This window comes from Callorhinus ursinus, unplaced genomic scaffold, assembly GCF_003265705.2.
Source record: "Callorhinus ursinus isolate GAN/ISIS: 27379988/994484 unplaced genomic scaffold, GSC_fseal_2.0 scaffold14, whole genome shotgun sequence".
NCBI classification, from domain to species: domain Eukaryota; kingdom Metazoa; phylum Chordata; class Mammalia; order Carnivora; family Otariidae; genus Callorhinus; species Callorhinus ursinus.
In genome coordinates, this window is record NW_027397076.1 from 24255090 (window position 1) to 24280175 (window position 25086).

The 25086-nt window shown below is 35.6% G+C and overlaps 1 protein-coding gene across 2 annotated transcripts in view; it reads right to left on the minus strand.

Annotated features, from left to right (window-relative positions):
* TMTC2 (transmembrane O-mannosyltransferase targeting cadherins 2) overlaps positions 1-25086 on the minus strand; it is a 391310-nt gene that overhangs the window by 101714 nt on the left and 264510 nt on the right. For both annotated transcript variants that reach the window (XM_025882606.2, XM_073900582.1), the window contains one exon: positions 21077-21198. In XM_025882606.2, the coding sequence (XP_025738391.1) occupies positions 21077-21198 (122 nt within the window). The remainder of the gene's footprint in view (positions 1-21076; positions 21199-25086) is intronic.

The following is a 25086-nucleotide window of genomic DNA, read 5'->3' on the forward strand; positions in this document are numbered from 1 at the left end:
TAATCAAAATATAATCCTTTCCAAACCTGTCATGTTTCATTTAGTTTTCAAAGTAAATGGCTATAGATACCCATGTTAATATTTCTTTGTTTCTAAAAACAAGCAATGAAATAAGAAACACTAGAGAGGCAATGGATAGGGAAGTAGAAGGAAGTACAGAAAACACCCAGAGAAGACATTACCTTCAGCAGAGAGCTTTCGTACTGAAGGAGAAGCAAGGAACAGAGTAGAAAAGGGAGTTTTGCATGTTATGAGATTAATTAGATTAATGATCAAATGAAATTAGAAAAGCATGAAGAGTCTAAGCTATGTGCCTACACAAGGCTCACTTGCAATAAATTATATTATCTTTAAGAAAGATTTTATACAACAGGATGTATCTTTTTTCTTTTAGGGATAGTGACTGTTTTAGATGTTGATGGCTTACAAGAATACTACTAAATCCATTCATTTGGCAGATATATGGAGATGTTCATTATCATTTAAAAAAAGTCCTCAGAGTTTTAAATGAAGATTTCTTAACTGTCTTTTAGTAAGTAGTTATTTTAATAGTTGTTTCAAATTGAGTGGTACTGTGTTAATTGAAAGTTAATACTTTCTAAAGATCATAAACGAACTCAAGCAAAACTGTAGCAAAACCATGGAAAAGAAAAGCTTGCTTCTTCCATAATCACAATCAGTGTAAGTTCAATTTAATCACTTCCAGCAGGGAATTTTTCATATTGTTTGCGATCCTATTGAACTTACATGTCAAGATAATTCTTTAAGAAAAATGTATAAATATTATGATAATTTCTATAAAAGATATTATTATTCCTGGCTGCCGTACATCATACTTAAAAAAAAAGAGAGAACAGAGGATTATCTGTATTCTATTACACCTGTCAGAAGAACACACATTCATTATCATCACTACCACTGTTCATGAAATTCTACAAATTCCCTCTGAAATGAGTGATTTATATTATGCACTCTTCTGAGATTACATTCCAAGGCTATCAGAAAAAATTTATAGCCAAAAGATCACATCTCACTATGTTAACGGAAAAAAAAAAAGGAATACAGTCAATTGCGCATTTTTTCATTCCTATCTTTCAATAATGATAAGGATTTCTATATTCATAGAATAACATATCATTTTTACTGAGACCAAAAGAAGAAAAATTATTTTACACCCCAATATGTTGTTATCCAACTATATGACCCTTTAAATTCACTCTTCAATCTCTTTTTAACACTGAGGATCTTTGACATTTTTTTTCAGTTTCAAGTTTTTATTTAAATTTCAGTTAGTTAACATACAGTGTAATAGTAGTTTCAGGAATAGAATTTAGTGATTCATCATTTACGTACAATACCCTGTGCTCATCACAACAGGTGCACTCCTTAATACCCATTACCCCCTTAACCCATCCCCCTGCCCACTTCCCCTCCAGCAATGCTCAGTTTGTTCTCTATAGTTAAAAGTCTGTTTTACAGCTTGCCTCTCTTCTTTCCCCCATGTTCATCTGTTTTGTCTCTTAAATTCCACATATGAGTGAAATCATATGGTATTTGTCTTTCTCTGACTTATTTCATTTATCATATATCCTCTATCTCCAGCCACATTGTTGTAAATGGCAAGACTTCATTCTTTTGATGAGAAATATTCCATTTTATACACACACACACACACACACACACACACACACTCCACATCTTCTTTATCCATTCATCAGCTGATGGACATTTGGGCTCTTTTCCATAGTTTGGCTATCGTTGATAATGCTGCTATAAACATCAGGGTGCGTGTGTCCCTTCAAATCAGTATGTTTGTATCCTCTGGGTAAATACCTAATAGTGCAATTGCTGAAATGTAGGGTAGTTCTATATTTAACTTTTTGAGGAGCTCCAAACTGTTTTCCAGAATGGCTGCACCAGTTTGCATTCCCACCAACAGAGTAAGAGGGTTCCCCTTTCTCGGCATCTTCACCAACATTCTTTGCAATTTTTAACCAGCAGAATGAAACAAAAATGTAAATTCTATTTTTTACTACTTTAACCTACTTCAAACATCATTTTTTCCTTTCTGTCTAATTACTTATATAAAACATACTGTTGCCACTTATCCTTTTAAATTTTCCTTCTTCCTTCTTTCATTCTTTTCTCCCACCGTGCAACACTAAAATAACTTATTTGTTCAACAAATAGTTATTGCTGTACAGAATCCTCCCTTGGCATCTTAAAAAATGAGAATGACTGAACTGATATCCTAAACTAGCTCTCATTCTAGTGGGGAAGACAGACAAGAAAACAGCTAACAATAATAGAAGGTGATGGACCTGCTTTCATGGGAGCACAGATAATAGAAGAATTGAGTCAGTAGGGAAGGGTAGTAATGTCTCAGTGCTATGCTCTGACAGAAAACTTTTATGTGAACTGGCCAATATCTGTTTCGGAGTCATTTCACTTACATTCATTCAATAAATATTTATTGAATAACTATGTGCTAAGCACCAAGTCAATAACAGTAATGAGACTGGGTCCCTACTCTCACTGCCTAAAAAAACAAATGATAGTAATGCATCAGTATTCAGTAGATACTCATGTACTCATGCAGTAACTCTGGAAGAAAAGTGCTAAGGCCATCTGGAAGAATCAGTAACTATTTTATGAAAGGTAGTATTAAAGATAAGACTGGATGGGTGGTTAGGACTCTGCCAACTAGAGAGAGGAAAAAGATATCCCAGGCCATGGCCGCAGCATATTTGGAAAAGACAAAGAATGAACAGATGTAACATACTTAGGGAACTATCAGAATTTTAATGTTGTAGGGGTAATTGCTGATGAGGCTGAAGAAAAAAAGACTGCAGCCAAATAATAAACAAAGTTCTATGTCACACAAAAACATACAGATTTTACTGAATAAGAATCATGCTATTGTTCTTTCTGCTAACGGTTAACATTTGTTGAGTCCTTGTAATATGCATACCAGGCAGTGTTATAAATGCTTTTTTTTTATTTTTTAAAAATTTTATTTATTTGAGAGAGAGAATGAGAGATAGAGAGCACGAGAGGGAAGAGGGTCGGAGGGAGAAGAAGACTCCCCGCTGAGCAGGGAGCCCGAAGCGGGACTCGATCCCGGGACTCCAGGATCATGACCTGAGCCGAAGGCAGTCGCTTAACCAACTGAGCCACCCAGGCGCCCTATAAATGCTTTTATAAACACGTATAGACTCATTTAACTCCTGACCAACCTCTCAACAAGGAAATCTTTTTGCCTTCATTATACATACAAGTTGAATGACATAATGAGCAGTTAAATAACTTGACCAAGATCACAGAGCTAATAACTGGTTGAACAATCTAGGTGATCTAGAGCTAGTGTTCATTTAAGTGCATCGTCCCCTTTAATGTGACAGAGTGCTAATGGAGAAGGGAAACAAGCTGCATCTTCAAATATATTTTTCTAAATATCTGTTTCTATAATGTTGAAATATTAAGAACATATCTACTGAGCATTTGCTATATACACTATACTACAGGAAAACAAAAATATATACCACATTCCATAACTGCCTGTGATTCCCAATATATCCACACATAGATATAAATACAGACACAGACTGAGATAAAGAAACAGAAACAGAAATAGAATCATAGCTGAGATGGGCTTATCAGACAGAAACCCCTGGAGCTAAAAACTGGCAGGCAAAGTGTAATTTTAAGTCACTTTGATGACTTGCTGGAGGCTGAGTGTGAACTAACTCATGAGTAAGAGATTCCCAAAGGCCACAGCCCTTGATGGGCTCCCAACCGTTCATGGCCTTTACTTCCAGGAACCTGAACAACTTCTCATAGTAAAGAACCAAGAAAAGATCGTCTCCTGTGAGGTCAGGGGAAGGAGAGTGATCCTTGTGAATTACCCCCAGAGCCTTCTCAGTAACAAAAGCCTTCCTCTCCAGAGTGAGAGATTTTACCAGAGCCTTTTCACAGAGTTGTTGAGGAACGGCATTCTTACTTCATCTTCCTCTCTTCTTTTTGTCTCATGGAAGGTGGTGAGAGGGGAGTAGCTATATAAGCAGAAAAACTTGTGAGGGTCACAGGACAGAGACACTGGCCCAATGAAAGACTGAAATTTCACTGAATGATTATAGAACATTTCTCCCTCCATCACACTGTACCACCATAGCAACAGGACTCTAGTACAATAATACTTGAGTATGCTTAAAGGCTTCAAGGCACAGAGTCTCTCTGAGAAATAGTACTAAAGATAGCCTAACACCAAGAGAGAAGATAAAAGCAAAGACACTAGAAAAATTTAAAGCCTCCAGCTCCAATAGCTAAAACAAACACTGAACTATGCTGAACTACTAGTCAGAGTAACATAAGTCCTCACATTAGAAGCCTATTAATTTGAATTCCTATTACCAATTCAACATGTCTGGTATTCAACAAAAAAAATGACAAGACATGCCAAAAAGAAAGAAAAACACAGTCCAAAAAGACAAAGAAAGCGTCAGAACCAGACTCAGATGTTAGAATATGAAACAGATGGAATTGTCAGAAAGGGAACTTAAAATAACTATGATTAATATGTTAACGACTCTAATGGAAAAAGTAGACAACGTGCAAGAACAGATACATAATGTAAACAGAGAGAAAGGAATTCTAAGAAAGAATTAAAAGGAGATGCTAGAAATCATAACTGAAATGAAGAATGCATTTGATGGGATCATCAGAAGACTCAGTATGGCCAAGGAAAGAATCAATGAGCTTGAAGATAGGTCAGTATAAACCTCCCAAACTGAAATGCATCATTATACAAAAATGAATGAAAAGTACAAAACACACAAGAACTGTGGGAAAATCTCAAAATATGTTAACACATGAGTAACTGGAATATCAGAAGGGGAAGACAGAGAACAGAACTGGAGAAATATTTAAAGTAATAATGATGGAAACTTTCCAAAATTAATAACAGACACCAAACTACAGATTCAGAAAACTCAGAGAACACCAAGCAAGATTAATTCCAAAAATAATAAGCCTAGGTATATTATATCCAAACTGTAAAAAACCAAAGGCAAGAGAAAAACTTGAAGGAAGTCAGAGGTAAAAATACACACACATGCAAACAAACACCTTACACATGGAGGAACAAAGTTCAGAATTACATTGGCCTTCTCATCAGAAACCATTAAGAAAGTGAAACATTCAAAATGTTGAGAGAGGAAAAAAAAAAAAAAAAAGATCCACAACACAAACCTGGAATTTTATATCTCATAAAACCATCCTTAGAAAGTAAAGTAGATGGGGTGCCTGGGTGGTTCAGTGATTAAGCATCTGCCTTCAGTTCAGGTCATGATCCCAGGGTCCTGGGATCGAGCCCCACATTGGGCTCCCTGCTCGGCGGGGAGACTGCTTTTCCCTCTCCCACTCCCCCTGCTTTTGGTCCCTCTCTTGCTGTGTGTCTCTGTCAAATAAATAAATAAAATCTTAAAAAAAAAGAAAGTAAAGTAGAAATACTTTCTAGACAAATAAAAACTGAGGGAATTCACATGCTCATCTAAATTGATATAGGAAAAGCATTTCACAAAATTCAATACCCTTTCATGATAAAAACACTCAAAAACCTAGTAACAGAAAAAATTTACATCAACATAATAAAGGTCATATATGAAAAACTCATAGCTAACATCATACTCAACAGTAAAAAACCGAAAGCTTTTCCTTTAAAATTAGGAACAAGACAAGGATGCCCACTCTCACCATTTTTATTCAACATAGTACTGGAAGTTCTTGCCAGAACAATTAGGCAAGAAAAATAAATAAAAGGAATCCAAAACGGAAAGAAAAAAATAAAATATCTCTGTTAGCAGACTACATGATCTTATATGCAGAAAACACTAAAGATTCCAACAAAAAACTGTGAGAACTAATAAATTCCAGTAAGTTGTAGGATACAGGATTAACATGCAGAGATCAGTTGTCTTTTTATATGCTAATTATAAGTAACCTAAAAATTAAATTAAGGAAAACATACCATTTACAATAGCATCAAAAAGAGTACTTAGGAATAAACCTCACCTAGGAGGGAAAAGACTTGGACACTAAAAACTACAAAATATGGCTGAAATAAATTTAAAAAGACAGAAATAAAAGGAAAGCCATGTTGTGTCCATGGCTTAGTAGACTTAATATTGTTAATATTGTTAAAATGTCCATACTACCCAACACAATCTACGGACTCAATGCAATCCTGATCAAAACCCAAATGGCATTTTTTCCAAAACAAACAAACAAACAAAAAACAAACAAACAAAAAAAACTTCCTAAAATTTATATGGAATCTCAAAGAACCCCAAATAGCCAAAACAATCTTGAGAAAGAACAAAAGCTAGAGGTCTCAGACTTTCTGATTTTAAAACATTAAAAACCATAATAAAAACAGTGTGGCATGGGCATAAAGATAGACAAGACAGACCTTTAGACAGTGGAACAAAAATAAGAGCCCAGAAATAAACCCTTATGTATATGGCCAAAGCCATGCAATTGAAGAAAGGATAGTCTCTTCAACAAAAGGTGCTGCGGCAACTGGATATCCACGTGCAAAACAAAGTTAGATCCTTACCTTACACGATATACAAAAATTAACTCAATATGGGTTAAAACCTAAACATAAGATCTGAAAACATAAAATTTCTAGAATAAAACAAGAGAAAAGATTTATGACAGTGGATTTGGCAATAATTTCTTGGATATGATACCAAAAGAACAGGGAGCAAAAGTAAAAATAGACAAATGGGACCACATCAAGCTTAAAAAAAAAGTTCTGTGTAGCAAAAGAAAAAATATAACAAAATGAGAAGGCACCCTATGAAAATGGAAAAAATACCTGCAAACCATATATTTGATAAGGGGATAATATCAAGAATATAGAAATAACTCCTATAAGTCATCAACACCACAAACAAAAAGCAAATAATCTGATTAAAAACAGGCAAAGGACTTTAATAGACATTGCTCCAAGGAACAAATATCCAACAAGCATATGAAAAGATGTTCAACATCACTAATCATTACAGAGATGCAAATCATAACCACAGTAAGAGGTCACTTCACACCTGTTAAGTTGGCCACTATCAAAACAAAACAAAACAAAAACAAAAACACCACAAACACACACACACAAAACAGAAAACAACAAGTGTTAATGAGGATATGGAGAAACTGGAAGCCTTGTACACTGTTGGTGGGAATGTAAAATGGTACAGCTGCTACAGAAAACAGTTATAGAAGTTCCTCAAAAAATGAGAAATAGAATTACCACATGATCCAGCAATCTCTCTCTTTTTTTTTTTTTTTAAAGATTTTATTTATTTGAGAGAGAGAGAATGAGAGATAGAGAGCACGAGAGGGAAGAGGGTCAGAGGAGAAGCAGACTCCCTGCTGAGCAGGGAGCCTGATGTGGGACTCGATCCTGGGACTCCAGGATCATGACCTGAGCCGAAGGCAGTCGCTTAACCAACTGAGCCACCCAGGCGCCCCCAGCAATCTCTCTCTTGAGTATATATCCAAAACAACCGAAAACAGGATCTTGAAGTGCTATGTGCAGCATACCCATGTTCATTGTAGCATTACTCACAACAGCCAAGAAGTGGAATCAACCTAAGTGACTACTGACAGATGAACAGATAAGGAAAACATGGTCTATACATACAATGAAATATTATCCAGCCTTAAAAAGAAGGAAATCCTGTCATAGTCTACAAAATGGAAGAACTTTGGAGACAATTATGCTAAGTGAAATCATCCAGTCACAGAAGACAAATGTTGCATGATTCTCCATGTATGAGATATCTAAAGTGGTCAAACTCGGAAACAGAGGATAGAATGATGTTTGCCAGAGGCTGCAGGGAGGAGGGGAGCTATATTGTTCAGTGGGTACAGAATTTCACTTTTGTAAGATGGAAAATTTTTAGAGATCTGCATGTGCATATGGTTAACACTACTGTACTATATGCTTAGAAATGGTTATGATGGTAATTTTCTTATATTTTTTTAACCACACACACATAAAAAAGCAAGGTAGAAGAAAAAGAAGCCTCTGACAATAAGAAAAATAGTTACAAACATGGCTAATATTAATTCAAATATGTCAATAATCACTCCAAATGTGAATAGTCTATAAATATTCCAATTAAAAGCAGAGACTGTCAGAGTGAATAATAATAATAATAATAATAATAATAATAAAAAGAGACCAACTATATGTTTACAAAACACCCACTTTCAATATAAAGACTGATAAGTAAAGCAAAGGGATAAAGATAAACGATGCTAACACTAATCAAATAAAGTTGGAGTATTACTTTCAGACAAAGACCTCAGAGAAAGGAAAATTATTACACATAAAGGGGAGGCTAATGAGAGGGTCAGGGGGTACCAGGATGGAATACAGAATGTGACAAAAGAATCATGATATAAGACAAACACATGAAACAAACTCACTGAATGTAGTGAGGGGCCAAGGAGCTAATCTATGTTAAGTTGGAAAATGAGTGAAGTGTGTAAAACAGAAGGCAAAAGAAATTACACACAAGAACAATCTTTTAGATGGTAAAGCTCTTTCCCATGGCAGTACAGGTGAGCAATTCTAAAACAACTATACATGAATAGTAGAATCTGAACAGATAAGAAAATGTATGGTGGATGGTGGAAGCCAGATTTCTCTCTAATGGAAGTGACAGATGAAGAAGAAAAGGAAACTAGAAAGATTTATACGGTAATGGATTAGAACGAAAGGCATCAGTATGAACTTGTGTTTAGTTTAAAACAGATACAGTTACATATAGTATATTATAGGTATGTGTATATACATTGGTTAGTATATAGCCATACATTTCCATCACCTGAGAAGAGCCCAGAAGCAACACCCCAGTAGCAATAAGTACACCTAAGAACCAAGTTCTTGGATTCTAAATCATTCTCCAATAAAAGGAACCAGAGCTCCTTGGAAAAATGCCTGATTCTAGAACTTGGGCTGTAAATATGTAAGATGAGCCTGGAGCATGTTTTAGTGACAGAAAGTAAGAAAGTTCCCAAAGGAAAACACACACACACACACACACACACACACACACACACACAATGATGAAGGTATGTCAAGGGGACGTATAGGCCTCTGAAAGAGTTTCTGTTGGTCAAAGTTGGGCAAAGAACTAATCTGAGCAACAAACTAAATAAAGCAGTAGTATCATGTTATAATCCAATGTATAAACGAACATAAAATTTTGAATAGATAATTGGGGAGAAGAGACAAAGCCCTCATGCAGAAGAATTCCAAATAATTTATGCAGAGAGAATATCTGCACTCCTTAAATATGAACCACACATAGCAACCTCCTTCCAAAGACTACAATATGGAAAGAGAGGGTATAAAAAAAGAGTTTTTACACTGGAGCAATCTGATAAAAACAACCTCAAGCCAGGTCATCAGAGTTAATATAAACAGTGGTCAGTCATATTGATAATATACAAATATCCTTGATTTGATATGATGAGAAGGATACTTTATCTCTATGATCTTCCTCCTCAAAACTAGTAACTCCAGTCTAATAACAAAATATCAGCCAAAGACCAATTGAGGAACATTCTACAAAATATATGACAGTACTCCTCTGTAACAAGCAAAGCCCGAAAAACTATCATAGCCAGGTAGAGCTAAGGAGGCAAGGCAACTAGATGAAGTGTAGGATCTTGGCACAACAAAAGGACAGCAGGGAAAAAGTGAACATACCTGAGTAAAATATAAACTTAATTTAATAATAACATATGAATATTGGCTCATTAATCATGATAAATGTACCATACTAGAACATGAAGTTAATAGAGAATATTGGTTAGAACTCTCTGTACTAACTTCACAATAATTCTTTAATCTAAAACTGTTCTAAAAGTGTTTACTTAAAAAATTAGTTTCTTAAAAATCTAATGTAAATGTCACAAAATTTTAGCCTTTGGCTTATTTGATTTGAAAATACATGGGTATTTGTTACAACATTCTCTTTTCCCATATGCTCGAAATAGTTTGTAACAACAGCAAATTCATAAAATACAAATCTTTTTAAACACCGATTATGATTCAAACTGCTAAATGGGAAGATGAGATTATTCCAGGCAAAGGAAAAAACTCAAGCAAAATCAAAACTAATTCCTCTATGTACTACTCTTTGTAGGATTTAAGTATAAGCATTTAGTACAGGCATGTCAGGAAAAGATCTTAAATATGGCCACGATCAAATGCTATTTCTACTTCAGAAATAAAAAAAACAATTAAAAGATAATTTACATCTAGTCACAAATTAATAAAGTGAATTTCTTCTTTCAAAATAACAGCTCAAATTTAGTGAGCATAAAAACAAAGTTGTTTTTCTCTACCTGTATTCTGGAGATGCCAAACACATCCACCTTATAACATTAACAACTGTAGTTCAATTCATTCTGGTTTTGAACTAATTTAGACAAATAGCTATTTTTAGAGTAGTCCTAGCCCCAATGTGAATAAACATTTTCTTCCAAAATGTTGGCCTTGGTGGTATCTCTGTCCTGATTTCTGGAACTTTCCTACTAACTCTGTCTATCTATTATAGAGGAAAGCAACGAACTACACTCACTAAAGTTCTTAGATGTTTAAAATTGAATGACTACTTAAGAAAGAAATTACTAGTTTAGCAGGTGTTCTAGCTCCAACTCATTGGTCTACCAGGTAAAACTCAGTGCCTTTTTCACTTAGGTATATTTCTAGGACTTCTGCACTCTCTCTGTCCCACCCCCTTTCAATTTGGTATATTATATATTCCTCAGAGTTCATTTGGCAGAACATTCTTTTCTCTGGATGATAAGAGATTCATATTAAAAAGAAGGGATCCGTGACAAATACACTAAGTAGGGCTTTAAATACAAAAAGACTTTCAGAGCCTTTAATAGTATGAATAATAACATATTAAGAAGGGGGGGCGCCTGGGTGGCTCAATTGTTTAAGCGTCTGCCTTCGGCTCAGGTCATGATCCCAGGGTCCTGGGATCGAGCCCCCCATCGGGCTCCCCGCTCAGCGGGAAGCCTGCTTCTCCCTCACCCACTCACCCTGCTTTTGTTCCCTCTCTCGCTGTCTCTCTCTCTGTCAAATAAATAAATAAAATCTTAAAAAAAAAAGAAGGAACTATGGTATGCAGTTTTTCCCACACTAAAAAAAATTTTTAAGTAATACCTAGATATACTAATGTCTATGGAATACATTCTGGGCATGATGTTTTAATAGAAACTTTCCAAACAATAATGGCAGTGGCAAAATTGTGGCACCTTTAAGTTTCATTGTATTTGAAACCTCTCTTTTTATTATCAAGTAAAATCCATCCTTGCCATGTAACTACTGACTGGATCAACTTAGTTAATATTTATAGTCATAGCAAAGTTCCCAACTTCAATAGGTGTCATACATATACGTGTGTGTGTGTGTGTCTGTTTATACAGAGGAAGGTATTAGTGTACTGTTGGAGTAGGGGCGGGGGCAGGATGCAAGACCCGTCTTCCACATAAGTGAAAATGAAGTGCAGAAGATAATTACCAGTTGTGAAGAATGTGCACCCTAGGTGGGGAAAAAAAAAAAAAAAGAAAGAAAAAGAAAACAGATACCCTCAGGAAACTATCTTGAACCCCAATGACAGATTTCAGCTAAATCTCATACCTCTGCTGAGGTGATCTTTGTGAGGTATGCAAAGGTATCTTAAAAATGTAAGAGCGTGGGCTCCTGGTCAGTAATTTTCTGCCTAAGGTGAGTAAATTTCTGATTCAAGCAGACAGAAATCTTGTTCTTCTATTACTGTTTCGTCTCAAGAAATAAGAAATAAAATATACTATATATTATTTCTCAGGGACAAAAATTTCCCAGACTATTACATCTAACAACTACAGTACCTAATTCTGTCACTATATGACATCATAATACATATAATACATGGTCTGTGCCCACCTTAAACCCAAGGCCACATGGCTAATATCAAACTGACCCAAGGATCCTGTTTGTGGGAGAATCCTGTATGTTGCCACCTACAGTATTATTACGATGAACATGAGTTAGAGTGAACAGTCAAGAGTGTACCTTATCTTGTCACTTTTGACAAAGAGACTCAATTATACCTCAGAAATGAGAGTCCGGCAATGTTAAGCCTTTGAAAAGAACTATGCTTCCCAATAAGAGAAGAAATAAATATCTAGGCAGGTAAATCTCAGGTGGTTTCGGCTCCAACTCAATGTTCTTCCAGGTAAAGGTCAGCAGTCATGACTCCCAGACATCCTACACTGTCCTCCCCTTCAGTCGGGAATATCACAGAGCCTCCTTCAAAACCTAAAATATGAGAGAACCTCTATGCCATATATGGTGTGCCATATACCATAAATACCATATTTAAATTAAAAATTTAAACTTCACTATTTCCTTGTTACTTAACATCCAAAGATAGCTGAAGCCATTTTACAATAACCCGTTAAAATTCTTTTTTTATCGAACAATATACACAGAAAGTATCTTTTCACTTCAGAACTGCATTATGAGAAAATCTAAAAACTGAATGAAGATCTGTTTTAAAAATAAATTTTTGTGCATTTGGAAGTTAGACATTCACGCACATGAGGCACCATCTATGTGTGTTTTATCATAATAAACAAAAGGCTGGAGAGCAATTTAAATCGTACAGCTTTTGGAAAAATCTAGGGGTGGTATAATCCAACAGGCTTTGGACACTGATCTTGATTGAACCTCTGTGAACCTCAGCTTCCTTCTATATAATGGTATCTAGATTGTGGCATTGCATGAGGACATATTGGATTAGCATATATAAAATGTTTAGTTCATTGCAGGATAACAAGTATTAGCTAATTGCAGGAGGTACCCCTCAAATGTAATGTGGGTAAATATAAGAGGAAACACAAAAACTTTATGGGTTTGTGAACATATTCATGGTTGGGCTGATTTGAACCTATTTATGAGACTGCGAAAATGAAAACTTTCACATCTTAGAACAGATGTGGCCTCCTTTGTGTGTGTGTGTGTGTGTGTGTGTGTGTGTGTGTGAACATATATGGAATATATATGTCCATATCCATATGCCACGGGGGAAAAAAAAAGGCAATAGCCTTTTGCAAAAATATTGATCTAACAACTACTTGTGAGAAAAGATACCTGTTTTTGAAAATGTATGTTTTGTGTACCACCCTTCCTAAAGATAAACATAGCCTTAGAACAGGATGCTGTTCTAACAAGGAAAGCTACTCAAATCTTCTATTAGGAAAAAAAAAATTGTCAAGTGAGGAAAATATAAAAACATAAAATAGAAAGTGTTTAACTCACATTAAAATGTTTCCATGCTGTATTACATGACAGGAGAGTCAAAGAATAACAAGATGGAAGTCATGAAGTATAATATATGTAGTATAAGAATACATCACTGGGGCTCATTTAAGTAATTAAAGAACTGTAAAGTGGAAGAAAAATGCCTACCAAGTGGTGTGGAATCCCATGCCTATAATAAAAATTAAAGAGTAAGGAAGTAAGATTAAGGTACCTACGTAACTGTCCCTTCTGAAACAAAAGCCATGACAAAAGTCAAAAGAATGGCAGCCCACAGCTACAGTGGCTATGGATCGCCTTGTTATGAATTTCTCCTAAACAGAAGACATTGAGGCTTTCTTGAGGTGAAGGAAATGCCCTGCTGGTCTTTGCATCCCCACTGTTTACTATGGAGCCTGAAATGAAGTTCAGGCTCAGAAAATGTGTATAAAAATGGAGGGTTTTTTGGTTTTTTTGTTTTGTTTTTTTTTTAATAAAGGATTGTTTTTTTTGGACTCCTGCAAGAAAGCCAAGGTATATTTAAGGGAAACACCACTTCTCCATCTTCATCATTTCAATAATGTGGGATGCCAGAGTACAGGGGGCTTATGAGGCCTGAGCCTGCTGGGCTACTTAAATTGCACTAGATGATAACTACAGACAAAACACAGAAACCAAATCAACAAAATAACAATGCAACGTAAGTTGGTTTAAAAGCAATATAACCTTACTTACCCCTACAGAAAAAGCTAACTTTTTTTTTCAAACATAGCAGTATGTATATGTAGTGATAAAGCAGCTAGAATTATTTCATGTGTCCCTTACTGCCTAAGGACTTGATCATTTTAATTTTTATGATTCCTGAGACTATCTGGCAAAACAGAATATCTCTAAGAATGACTTCTACTAACTGACATACAAAAACAAAATAAAAGTCCGGAATATTTTGAGATATCTGGAGTCCTGTCACTTAGTAGCAATAAGGACAGTAATTGTAAGATTGATTCTAAATAACAAAATGCATATCTTAAAGTGAGTGAGTGGTTTCTAAAAAAAAAGCAAACAACCAGATTCATTATGCTTCAGAGCAAAAATAATACAATGATAACTTTACTATCTCCAGAATGCTAAGTTATGCTTAAATGAGGTAACTTCATATAAAATACTTAGCTGAATACTATAAATTAAGCTTTCTTCTACATTTCCTTCAGTATTTCAGTAGAATGATATATGTGATATTATGCCTTCTCTTTTCATGGAATACATTTTGTAGCTTGAACTGCACATCTCCATAATAATCATCCAGTCAGAGTCACAGGGTAATTTTGTCTCCCTCTTCCTCCAATCTAAACATGGCTGTGCAGCGACTGTAATAAAACAAAGCAACCCAAACGCTAGCCAACATACAAAATGAGAAGAGCTTTGCTTTAAAGAGAACCAAATGGAAAAATAATCTCAGGTCTAAACAGCAATAATTATTACAAAAAACCCAAGGAAACACACAGCACTGCCCTTCCAGATGGACAACCTCGACACCATCGTGGCCTTGGGGAATGGAACTTTACTATGGAACCACAAGTACTTTCACAACTGGAGTTTTATGTAGCCCAATTAACTTTGGCTAGACACAGAAATCTGGCTCAGTGCTTCCATGCAGTAGCCAAAATAAAGGTTTTCTGTATCAAGAATTACTGTCAGAGTCTCCCATATCCTTCCTTCTCTCTTACTAACCCAAACCTGGAAAATAAGCTAACAGCCAAGGAGCTTTTACTACAATTTAAGTCAATATTAATTTTACTGGCTCACAAAAACCACAAAATATTTGGCTTAAATAAATTGAAGAGGACAAAAAGAGAGGAAGACCAAGAAAAATTAAAGTAAGGATGTGCACACAAGTAGAGAACACACAGCTTTAGAAACAACTATAAAAATCATCTAAAATACCAAAATAATGGAAATGTTATTCCTTCCTTTCTCTCTTAATGCATGCCCAATTTGAAATTCAGGCCATTAGCCCTAGGTAACAAAGTTCAAACAAGGAATAAATCACAATTTTAAAGAGAGCTCGTGTTCAGTATTTTAATTGGACATGACATTGGTATGAAAGTTCCATATATTTTAGAGAGATGTCACCCGGGCCCAACTATATTTAAACATGGAGGGTACCAGTGACCCTAAGGCAGAGCTATTCTCTACGGTATCCTGGAAAATTTGTATTCTAGTTACAGTGTAGGACCTAAAAGTGCCAACAGCCGAAAACAGAAGTCTCAAGTTCACGACCTATGATGTCTAATAATAAAAATGTGTTTAAAGCACTTAAACTAAACTAGACTTAGAGGTGATGTTTAAAATAAGTTATAAAAATGGGGTGGTATGAAGTACCGGCTTACTTTTGGAATCTCCAATCAGGTGTGACAAGGGGTTAAAAAAAACAAAGACTCCACTTTTAAAACTATTTAATATAAAGCTAAAATTACTGATGTTCAATTCAGAAAACCCTGAGGTTATATCCAATTCTGCTATTTAGTAGCTAAGTTATTCTTGGAGATGTTGCTTGAATCTTTGAAGCTGAGTTTCCTCATTTATAAAAAGAGGATAATACTTATTGTAAAGCTTCCCAAAATAACATGTCAACCACAAGCACTCAAGAAATATATACCCCTTTTATGCCCACTAGGGTCTTGGAGGATTAGCCCATGTCCACTGTATAATCATGCCATTCTTGTTCATTTATTCAGTACATATCATTGGAAGTCGAGTGATGCCTAGAATGGAGTAGTAAGTTTCAATACACATGCTGCCTAAATGAAGGGATTAATGGGGAAACACGGATCAGAGCAGGGAAACAAAAATATTAAGAAGTCATGTACCCAGCCCTTAAATAACTTAAAAACTGAAAGGTACAAGAGAATACAGGGATAGTTATACCAAGATAGGGAAATGCCACATAGTGAAGGGATAAAAAAGATAAGTGAAAAGTTAGCTCCTCCTCCATGTCTATGGTCAAAAGATGTAGATTTACATCTGCCATCGATCTGGGAAGTGCTATTATAGAGATACTGAAACCAGGGCTATGGATGTACAGAGAAGAAAAAAATGACTGCTTGAAAGACTCAGGCAAGACTTCACAGAAGTAATAAAATTTGAGTGGGGAAAGAGACAAAGGACATTTTCCAGGGGAATAAAAAAGGATCTGATTTATGGAATTTGTCAAAGCATTCTGGGAAACTCAAAATCGATTTGAAGTTTTCTAAATACCATAAATACTACAAACCCTTAAAGAAAAATTTGCACAAAAAACATACTGGCTGTAATGAAACCACCAGCAATCTTTTATTTTTTCTAATTTCTCTTATAAAATATAATTCTTACATAAAATCTTATACTACAGTCTTAAGTCTGATTTAGCTGCATGTCACTTTTACATATTTCAACTGTGGTCAGTTTTGACCAAACAGTGAAAACACCACACCCCATTTCTATTCCTCTTCTCTTGAGATTAATAGACAATTCCATTTTATAATATATTTAAAGCTTTCAGAAGTCAAAATGTGTGGCATTTTCCACCTTGCCAATTCCATGTTAAGTCAATGGCATATTACCAGGCCAACAAACCCAAAATTAGACAAAGGCAATCCATTGGGATAAGAAATTTGCCAAATCTCATAATTCAAAAAGAGACTGCTAAAGACGGTTGTGGGGGTATTGGCAAGGTGAGTTTAAGCCTTTCCATAATAAGGCTTGTATTTCATCTAATCAGCTAGTCGGAAACTATAAAAGTTTGGTTGGGGGGGGAATTAAAGTTTGGATTGTAATACACGAGTCTTTCCTTCCTTTCCATATGTTTCAGTAAATTAAAACTTCTAAATCTTGTCTCTTTTAAAAAAAAATGCCTTCTAAAAAATAAAGCAGCCTGTAAAATCATATTTTTGTACAGGAAACTTAAAATATTCAGGCTTGAAATGAGGAAGAAAAAAAGAACACATGGTTTCTATATCCAAAGCAGTGTCACGGTCTAGGTAGATTCAGAATTAAGTACATTTGAGCTTTCATCTTTTTTTCTTTGCTAAATGACTTTTTAAAAAAAAAAATCAGGCATCTTAAACTTTTATAGATTTTTTTGAAGGGGGCCATTTATCAATCTAATTAAAAATGTTTCCATTTGAATTCCGTAAGAACATCTCAAAGATAGCAGTTGCGGCAAGAGGTAGATACGAATTCTGTTCTTAAGTGCAACTGCGTGAATTATCATCCTGTTAGAATAGGAAATGAAAAGATGTTTATACGGTAAAACAAATTTATTCCAATAGTGATCCTGTAAATGGTAGTAATAGCAACTTATACCCTCCAATTCTGAGTAATGTTCTCCTTTCCCTTTCTCTGTTCTTTCTCTATTAGGCCTCCATATTAGTTTCTTTTATAATTTCTGCCTTCATATTTCTTATTTCTTCATTTTTTTGTTTGCATATGGAAAGATTTCCTCAACTTTAGTCCCCTAACCTTTATTTATTTATTTATTCATTTATTTAGTAATCTCTACACCCAATGTGGGCTTGAATTCACAACCCTAAGATCAAGTCCCATGCTCTACCAACTGAGCCAGCTAGGTGCCCCTATTCTCCCAACCTTTAAATGAAAATTGTTTGCCATCATCTTTTTAATTTCTAAAAGCTCTTTCTTGGTTATTTTTTTCATTATTTATGTTTTTATGGCATCCTGCTTTATAAAATGCTATGTTACCATCTCTAGGATTTATTTTTATTTATTTATTTTTAAAGATTTTGTTTATTTATTTGGCAGAGAGAGAGCATAAGCAGGGCAAGCAGCAGGCAGAGGGAGAAGCAGGCTCCCCGAGGAGCAGGGCGCCTGATGCGGGGCTCAATCCCAGGACCCCGGGATCATGACCTGAACTAAAGGCAGATGCTTAACTGTCTGAGCCACCGAAGTGCCCCTAAGGATTTTTTTTTTTTTTTAAGATTTTATTTATTTATTTGAGAGAGAGAAAGCATGCAAGAGACAGCACAAGCATGGGAGGGGGCAGAGAAAAAAGGAGAGGCAGGCTCCTCACTAAAACAGGGAGCCTGATGTGGGACTTGATCCCAGGACCCTGGGCTCATGACCTGAGCTGAAGGCAGAGGCTTAACGACTGAGCCACCCAGGTGCTCTAAAATTTCCAAGGACTTAAAAAATTTTTTCTTCTGTTTCCTCCAGTTTCCTTCTCCTAATAATTTGCTTCAGTTCCAATCTTTTATAGTTGAGGCTTTCTAAATATGAGTGATGATCCTTGGTTGTCTGCTGTTATTTAAAAGCTACTTAATAAAAGCTGAATGGAGTTCCTTAGCTATAGATGTGCTTCCCAGATGGGAAAGATTCACTTTTGTGCATCTGGTTTGGGAGCTAGCCATTAATAGGTGATCTCCAAATGTAGGTATAAAGATTTCTTTTCCCTATGGTGATTCAATTTCTCCAGATAAGAATTCAAAAATTTCTTGGGAGGTGGGGTGTGTGTGTGTGTGTGTGTGTGTGTGTGTGTGTGTGCGTGCCGCACAGTGCTGGGTGAGTGTAAACTCGGTGGTGCCGATATTCTGCTTGTGGTGGAGGAGGGGTACTGATAATCTGTGTGCTCCACTGGAAGACACTGCTTCAATCTTTTCAGTCCTCTTTGCATTTCACCTTTGATCGTGCAAGCTGTTCCTGAATCATGAACCTCTTTTACTCAACTGCTGTACCACTATAAGCCTTTTCCCTGCCTTGGAAGTGAGTGCCCGGTTGCTGGCATTGCACACACGGGAGGAGAGACCTGACTGTTCCAGATGCAGCTGACCGCTGATTATCCGATTCAATAAAGGCTCCTTAACTCACTCTCTTCCATGCCAACTGCCTTCAAGTCTTGAGTCTCTCTGAGTTTCTTTTTGAGTACATAAGATCTCTATTCATTGTTATCCCATTCCAAAGCCTCTTCAGATGGTGGACTCTGTTCTGACAGATCAATTTCCACTTTCTGACTTCCAAAAATCAGTTTAAATATAATTTCCCCCACCATTCTGACTGTTCTTGTGAGACTATTCCTTCTCAATATTTTATTCAGTATTATATATATTTAGCATAATATTTATTATTATTCTTTATTTACCCACATGATCGCCATTTCTTTGTTCACCATTCTTTTTGCAACATACTCAGCAACTCCTTCCAGATCTGTGTTCTTTTGAAGGACATCTTCAGTAATTTCTTCAGCAAGAGTTTTTAGTGGCCTGATTTTTATTTAATTTCTTGATCTAGGAATTTCATTATCATGCCAGTAAAGCAAATTCAAAATTCAAAGCCTGAGAAAGGGAGGGCAGTAGTACAAACTCATTCCTTCTCCATTCAAATTCCATGCTGAGATAGGCAAACCTTCATAATGCCTTCTTATATCAGTAAGCAAACTTATTCTAGATTATTCTTTCACTGAAGGTATGAATTTTCCTCCTTTACTTAAGTACCTAATCCCTGGCTTTCCATTGGTCTGAAGCTTTCCATTTCCCGCAAGAATGAAAACAAACAAAAAAACCCATTCCCTCCTGTTACCACAGCTGGTAAACTATCCCAAATCAGCTGCAGATCAGCCAACTGTTTACTGTTCTGGCATTCAGTTACCCCCTCATTGTTAGTCCCCAGGAAATTGTCTCACTACTTTTTGAGCCCAGTTATGCATTAAGAGTGTATCTATTTTATTAAGCATATCTAGATATATTTTAGTAGTATATTTTCTGGCTACTGAGTCTGCCTACATAGTTTCATTAATAGCATTTTAGTGGTATCTTCATATGGATACATAATAATTTTGGGTATTTAGTCCATCTTCTGTAGAAAATAAAATATTACTTTTACATAATTATAAAATACTTTTCTATAAATTCATCTGCTCTATGCTTTTCTAGAAGTCATTTATTCTTATTAATATTGAAGAGAGATTAGGTGATATAACTAAAACAGCACAGATAATAGATTAAGATTAGGATTGAAGGCTAGTTCTGCTACTTATTATTAGCTGGATAAACTCAGAAAATTTACTTAAATATTTTGAACAATCCCCTATAGTGTAAAATAAGACATTAAGTTTACTTTGAAACACACGAAATTACAGTTTTTCTAAATCACAATGGTAGAATACCAGCAATTTCTTATGCTTCAAAGTAACATCACTTCCATGAGAATGTGGCCTCCAAGGCGGCTTGTCACATAGTGGGTGGTCAAATGATGGCGCCACTTCTCTCATGGAATGATTTCTAATTAGTAGGAATTCCAGGTGACACTAACTGACACATATGCAAAGCCTTACATAATGCTGGTTATTTGGAAAGAATCCAACTTCATTCTACAGTGTAGCCCATTTGGGGCTAACGGTGGTTTGTAGAACATAATCTTTACACAAATATTGTTATTGTGACAAATTTCATTATGCAATCCATATTTGGGATTCACCATTTCCATTTTTCCATTAAGTTACATCAAGGATCAAGACATACCACATTTTATCTATGGTAAACCCTACAAAAATACATTTTTCTATAGGTTCTATACAGAGTTCCGACAGTGTTACCATCATTACTCCCTAACAGTCTGTGTTAACTGGCTGAGAACCAGTACCTTAAACTCTATTCATCTCAGTCTGCATGGAGAAAACCAGCTTCTAAAGGGTGAGGAAGGAAGGTGGTTACTCACTGTTAGGGCTAGCAGTTTCCCATAGGTAAGATGAGCAGGAATGTGGTCAGTCTTGGATCTCAGTGATTCCATATACCAATGCTCTGCTTCAGGGAGTTTGCTTAATCGCATGTATGCTTCACCTGGAAAGAAATACATGACGATCAACCTGAGGCCACAGCTTTCCAACAGCTACAATGGCGTCACATCATCGTGTTTACATCCCTTGAAATTTCAGATGCTGTGGCAAGGACTGTCACCCATTATCTCATCTGATTCCCAAAAAGTCATCATAATTTCCATTTTACAAATAGGAAAACTTGTGTTTGGAGAAATTAAGTGAAATGGCTAAATTAAAAAATTTAGTAGCTAATAAAGCTTTGATTTTTAATCTAGTAACAGGAGACCCACAAGCATAGGCCCTTTGTCTTTTCTTTTTCCTACAGATAGGTTTGGGGGTGCTTGGGTGGATCAGTTTGTTGAGCGTCCAACTTTTGATTTCGGCTCAGGTCATGATCTCAGGGTGGTAGGGGGAGATAAAGCCCCGCCCGCACTGGGCTCTGCGCTCAACTTGGGGGGCGGTCTGCTTGAGATGCTCTTCCTCTCTCTTTGCCTTGCCCTCTGCTTGTTCCCTCGCTCTCTCAAATAAATAAATCTTTAAAAAAAAAAAGATAAGCTTGTTCTTTCTTATGTACAGTCAGTTGTTCTTTTTTATTCACATTCATTTATTCCTTCAGAAATTCAAGTATTTATAGAATACACACTAAGTAAGAGAGAATTATGAAGACCTAGACAAAGAAGATTAACGTCCTGCCAAGATTTACAACATTGTTGAGAAAAGATTAGTTGAAGGAGTTAGAAATATTTTGGATTAAGCACTGGTGTTGGATTTCTTTCAGAAATTATTTGCATTTTATATATTTTTTTAAAGATTTTATTTATTTATTTGAGAGAGAGAATGAGATAGAGAGAGAGAGAGAACGAGAGGGAAGAGGGTCAGAGGGAAAAGCAGACTCCCCACTGAGCAGGGAGCCTGACGCGGGACTCGATCCCGGGACTCCAGGATCATGACCTGAGCCGAAGGCAGTCGCTTAACCAACTGAGCCACCCAGGTACCCTGCATTTTATATTTTAATAGATAAAATTTATGAGTATCATTTGGAAAATCCAGTGAATATATGACAATTATTTAGCATGCCCAGGATCATGTACAAAGCTAGTTTGAAGACTTTCAGCCATCAGTTATTATTTGTAAGTTATGCAAATTTTACCCGTCAAAGAGTATTTCACTAACAGCCAAGCAAGAGAAAAACAAAAAATAAAAAACTGGAAATAAAGCCAAAAGTCTATCAGCTCTCTACTTATTATCATCTCCCTTCCCTTATTTGCTTATAGTATGGAAGAATATTTACCTGATGAGAATATTATATTTTAACGTGATTTGTGTATTTAAAAGTTAAGCATTATAGTTTTAACAAGCACTGCAAATATAGAAAGTACTCAATTCTAAGAACAGGTAATAGACTGGTAACCTGAATTATTTGTCAAGTAGACCTTTATAGCTTAAATAATCACAATTATGATAGCTTTTTCCATTTAGAGGCATAATCAGAGGCTTTTTCCTACATATATTACCCATATTGGCTATACCTCTTTGCTTCAAAGGAAGAATTAGTTTCCTTTTATTTTAATCATATTCTCTTCGTATTAGCACAGTGCTGTCAATACAAATATGTTTGATGAATTGAATTGATTTGAGTCTCCTGACCTTTTGAGTGCCCTTTGCTCGGCTTGTTAGTAAAAAATACTGGTGACAAATCTATAATATGCACAAAAATGTACATACCACTCACACACATCAATGTGTTTCTAGTTCTCAGAACAGTTCTTAAACTATACTGTCATAAGAATGATAGCTGGAAATTTTTTCTTTTAATCTAAAACTTAAAATGTGTTTGCATTTAAGAAGAATTTGGTTACATTAAATAGAACGCTTGGGTGCACTCAAAGAAATACAGACCAAAGACTGGAATGGAATACACAAAATGCTCACAGTTGTTGGTGGTAGGATTAGGCATGAATTTTTTTTTAATTTTCCTACTTCTATAATCTTGTATCATTATTATAATATCTCTATAAAAATGAAAACATTGTCAGACACAAATTTTTTTCTTTTTTGCCATGTTGAGCTAACAAATGTTTCCCAAAAAAAGCAAACAGTAAATTTTTTTTTTTTTTTTTTTTAGGGAAAGCAAACCACTTCTTCATACTACAACAATATTAGATATGATTTATGTAACAGAAAGAATGCAACAATCCCTAAAGTATTGATAAATTTAAAGCAATTAATGACAAATTCTACCCAAATATTGATCTCTACAGTGGATTCCAAAGCCAGTAGAAAACACAGATTAACATCAGAGTTAGAGTTAAAAGATGGGAGGGATTAGAGATTCTGTCTGGAATCAGCCTGAAATTCCTCTTTGGGTCTTCCAGTGCTCATAGGTCAGCTTCTAGAAGCTGTACCATCATTACCTTTAACATAACTTCTACTTGTCATTTATAAAATATTCAACTAATTTGTAGACTAGTAAACAGGTTTTCTGCACAAAAAAAAAGAATGTGAGAGAACCCTAATTTCACAGTGTTTTTGAGATTGAAATCTGTATATTTAAGTTGTTGTCTGAAATCATTTCAGAAAGTGTTCTATTTTTTCCAAGTCAAAAATCTGTTATTAAAAGCTATTTTGAGATAAAATATTAACTTGCTAAATAATTAGTGTCTAGCCCATTTTCTTCAGTAATAATTCACAAGTAACTTATTAATTTGAAAAACTCGTGAATGGGGAAATATGAAAGGGCTATAAGAAATATAATGTAATAATGCATCGTGGCAAGTGTATGAAAAATGTAAAAGACCATTACCACTCAGGAAAACTTCAGGTAACCATTCATTGTATCTCAGTAATAACAATGACAATTATTCACTGAATATTTATTATGAATTAGGGTAGCAAGCCATAGAGGGCACATTCCCAACTTATAAGCACCTACCCCTCTCATTCTCTATCTTTGGGCATGTAGAATGTTCTCTCACTCAGCCCCACGAGGAGCCTTCACACATTACTCTCATTCAACCACTACCAATTACCTGTTCAGATTTGGTTTGCAAGATGAAATAATTTTCAATCTCTATATTAGTTGCTTTATACATGAATCTCATTTTTTATTAAGGAATGTCTTTCCCTGGATTTTATAGATGAGAACATTGAGAAGCAGGGTGGCCGAATAAAACACACAGAGTCATAAAGGTGGAAAGTGTTAAAGCTGGAATTCAAACCCAGGACAACCCTGACCTCAAAGCACAAAGCTTTAACCTGCTAGTAGGGAACGATCACAAAGTTTTCAACTCTCCAGCTCAGGGGAAAAGCATACTCTTTCTCACTCCTGGAAAATTGTTTTCTAGCTTGTGATACACTGGCCATCGAGAACATTTCACTTTGCTTGGGCTTATCTACGGAATTAAAGGAATAAGGAAGAACAATAATAATCTATAGTTGACCTTTAAAAATGCTTCTGCTGCATATGTTATTCAACTCTTAAGAGGAGAATATGTATCCTAGGAGATGCACCAGAGTGCTATGGTTAATCTTAACACAGAAACAGCCTATAAAAGTAGTAATAAAATCAAGATGCAAACCCTAAAATGCAAGAAAAAGATAATGGATGAATTTAAATGTTTTAAAAGTGACTCAGTAAAGATGTGGGGAACAAACAATATACGGGCAAGAACTGGATACACCCCTGCCACTGACATGGTAGAAGCTTCATACTTCTCACTTCTAATTTGTACTAGGGATTAGAGGACCCATTTTATGGCTCCGAGGAAGGCTCGGGAATGATAAGTGACTTGCACAAGGACAGTTAATTATCCTATTCTAAAAGTTTTGAATGGCTCTAAAGCCCACACTTTTCTCCATGGCATCAAGCTGCCTACCATACAAAGCTTATTATTTATTGAATACCTACTAA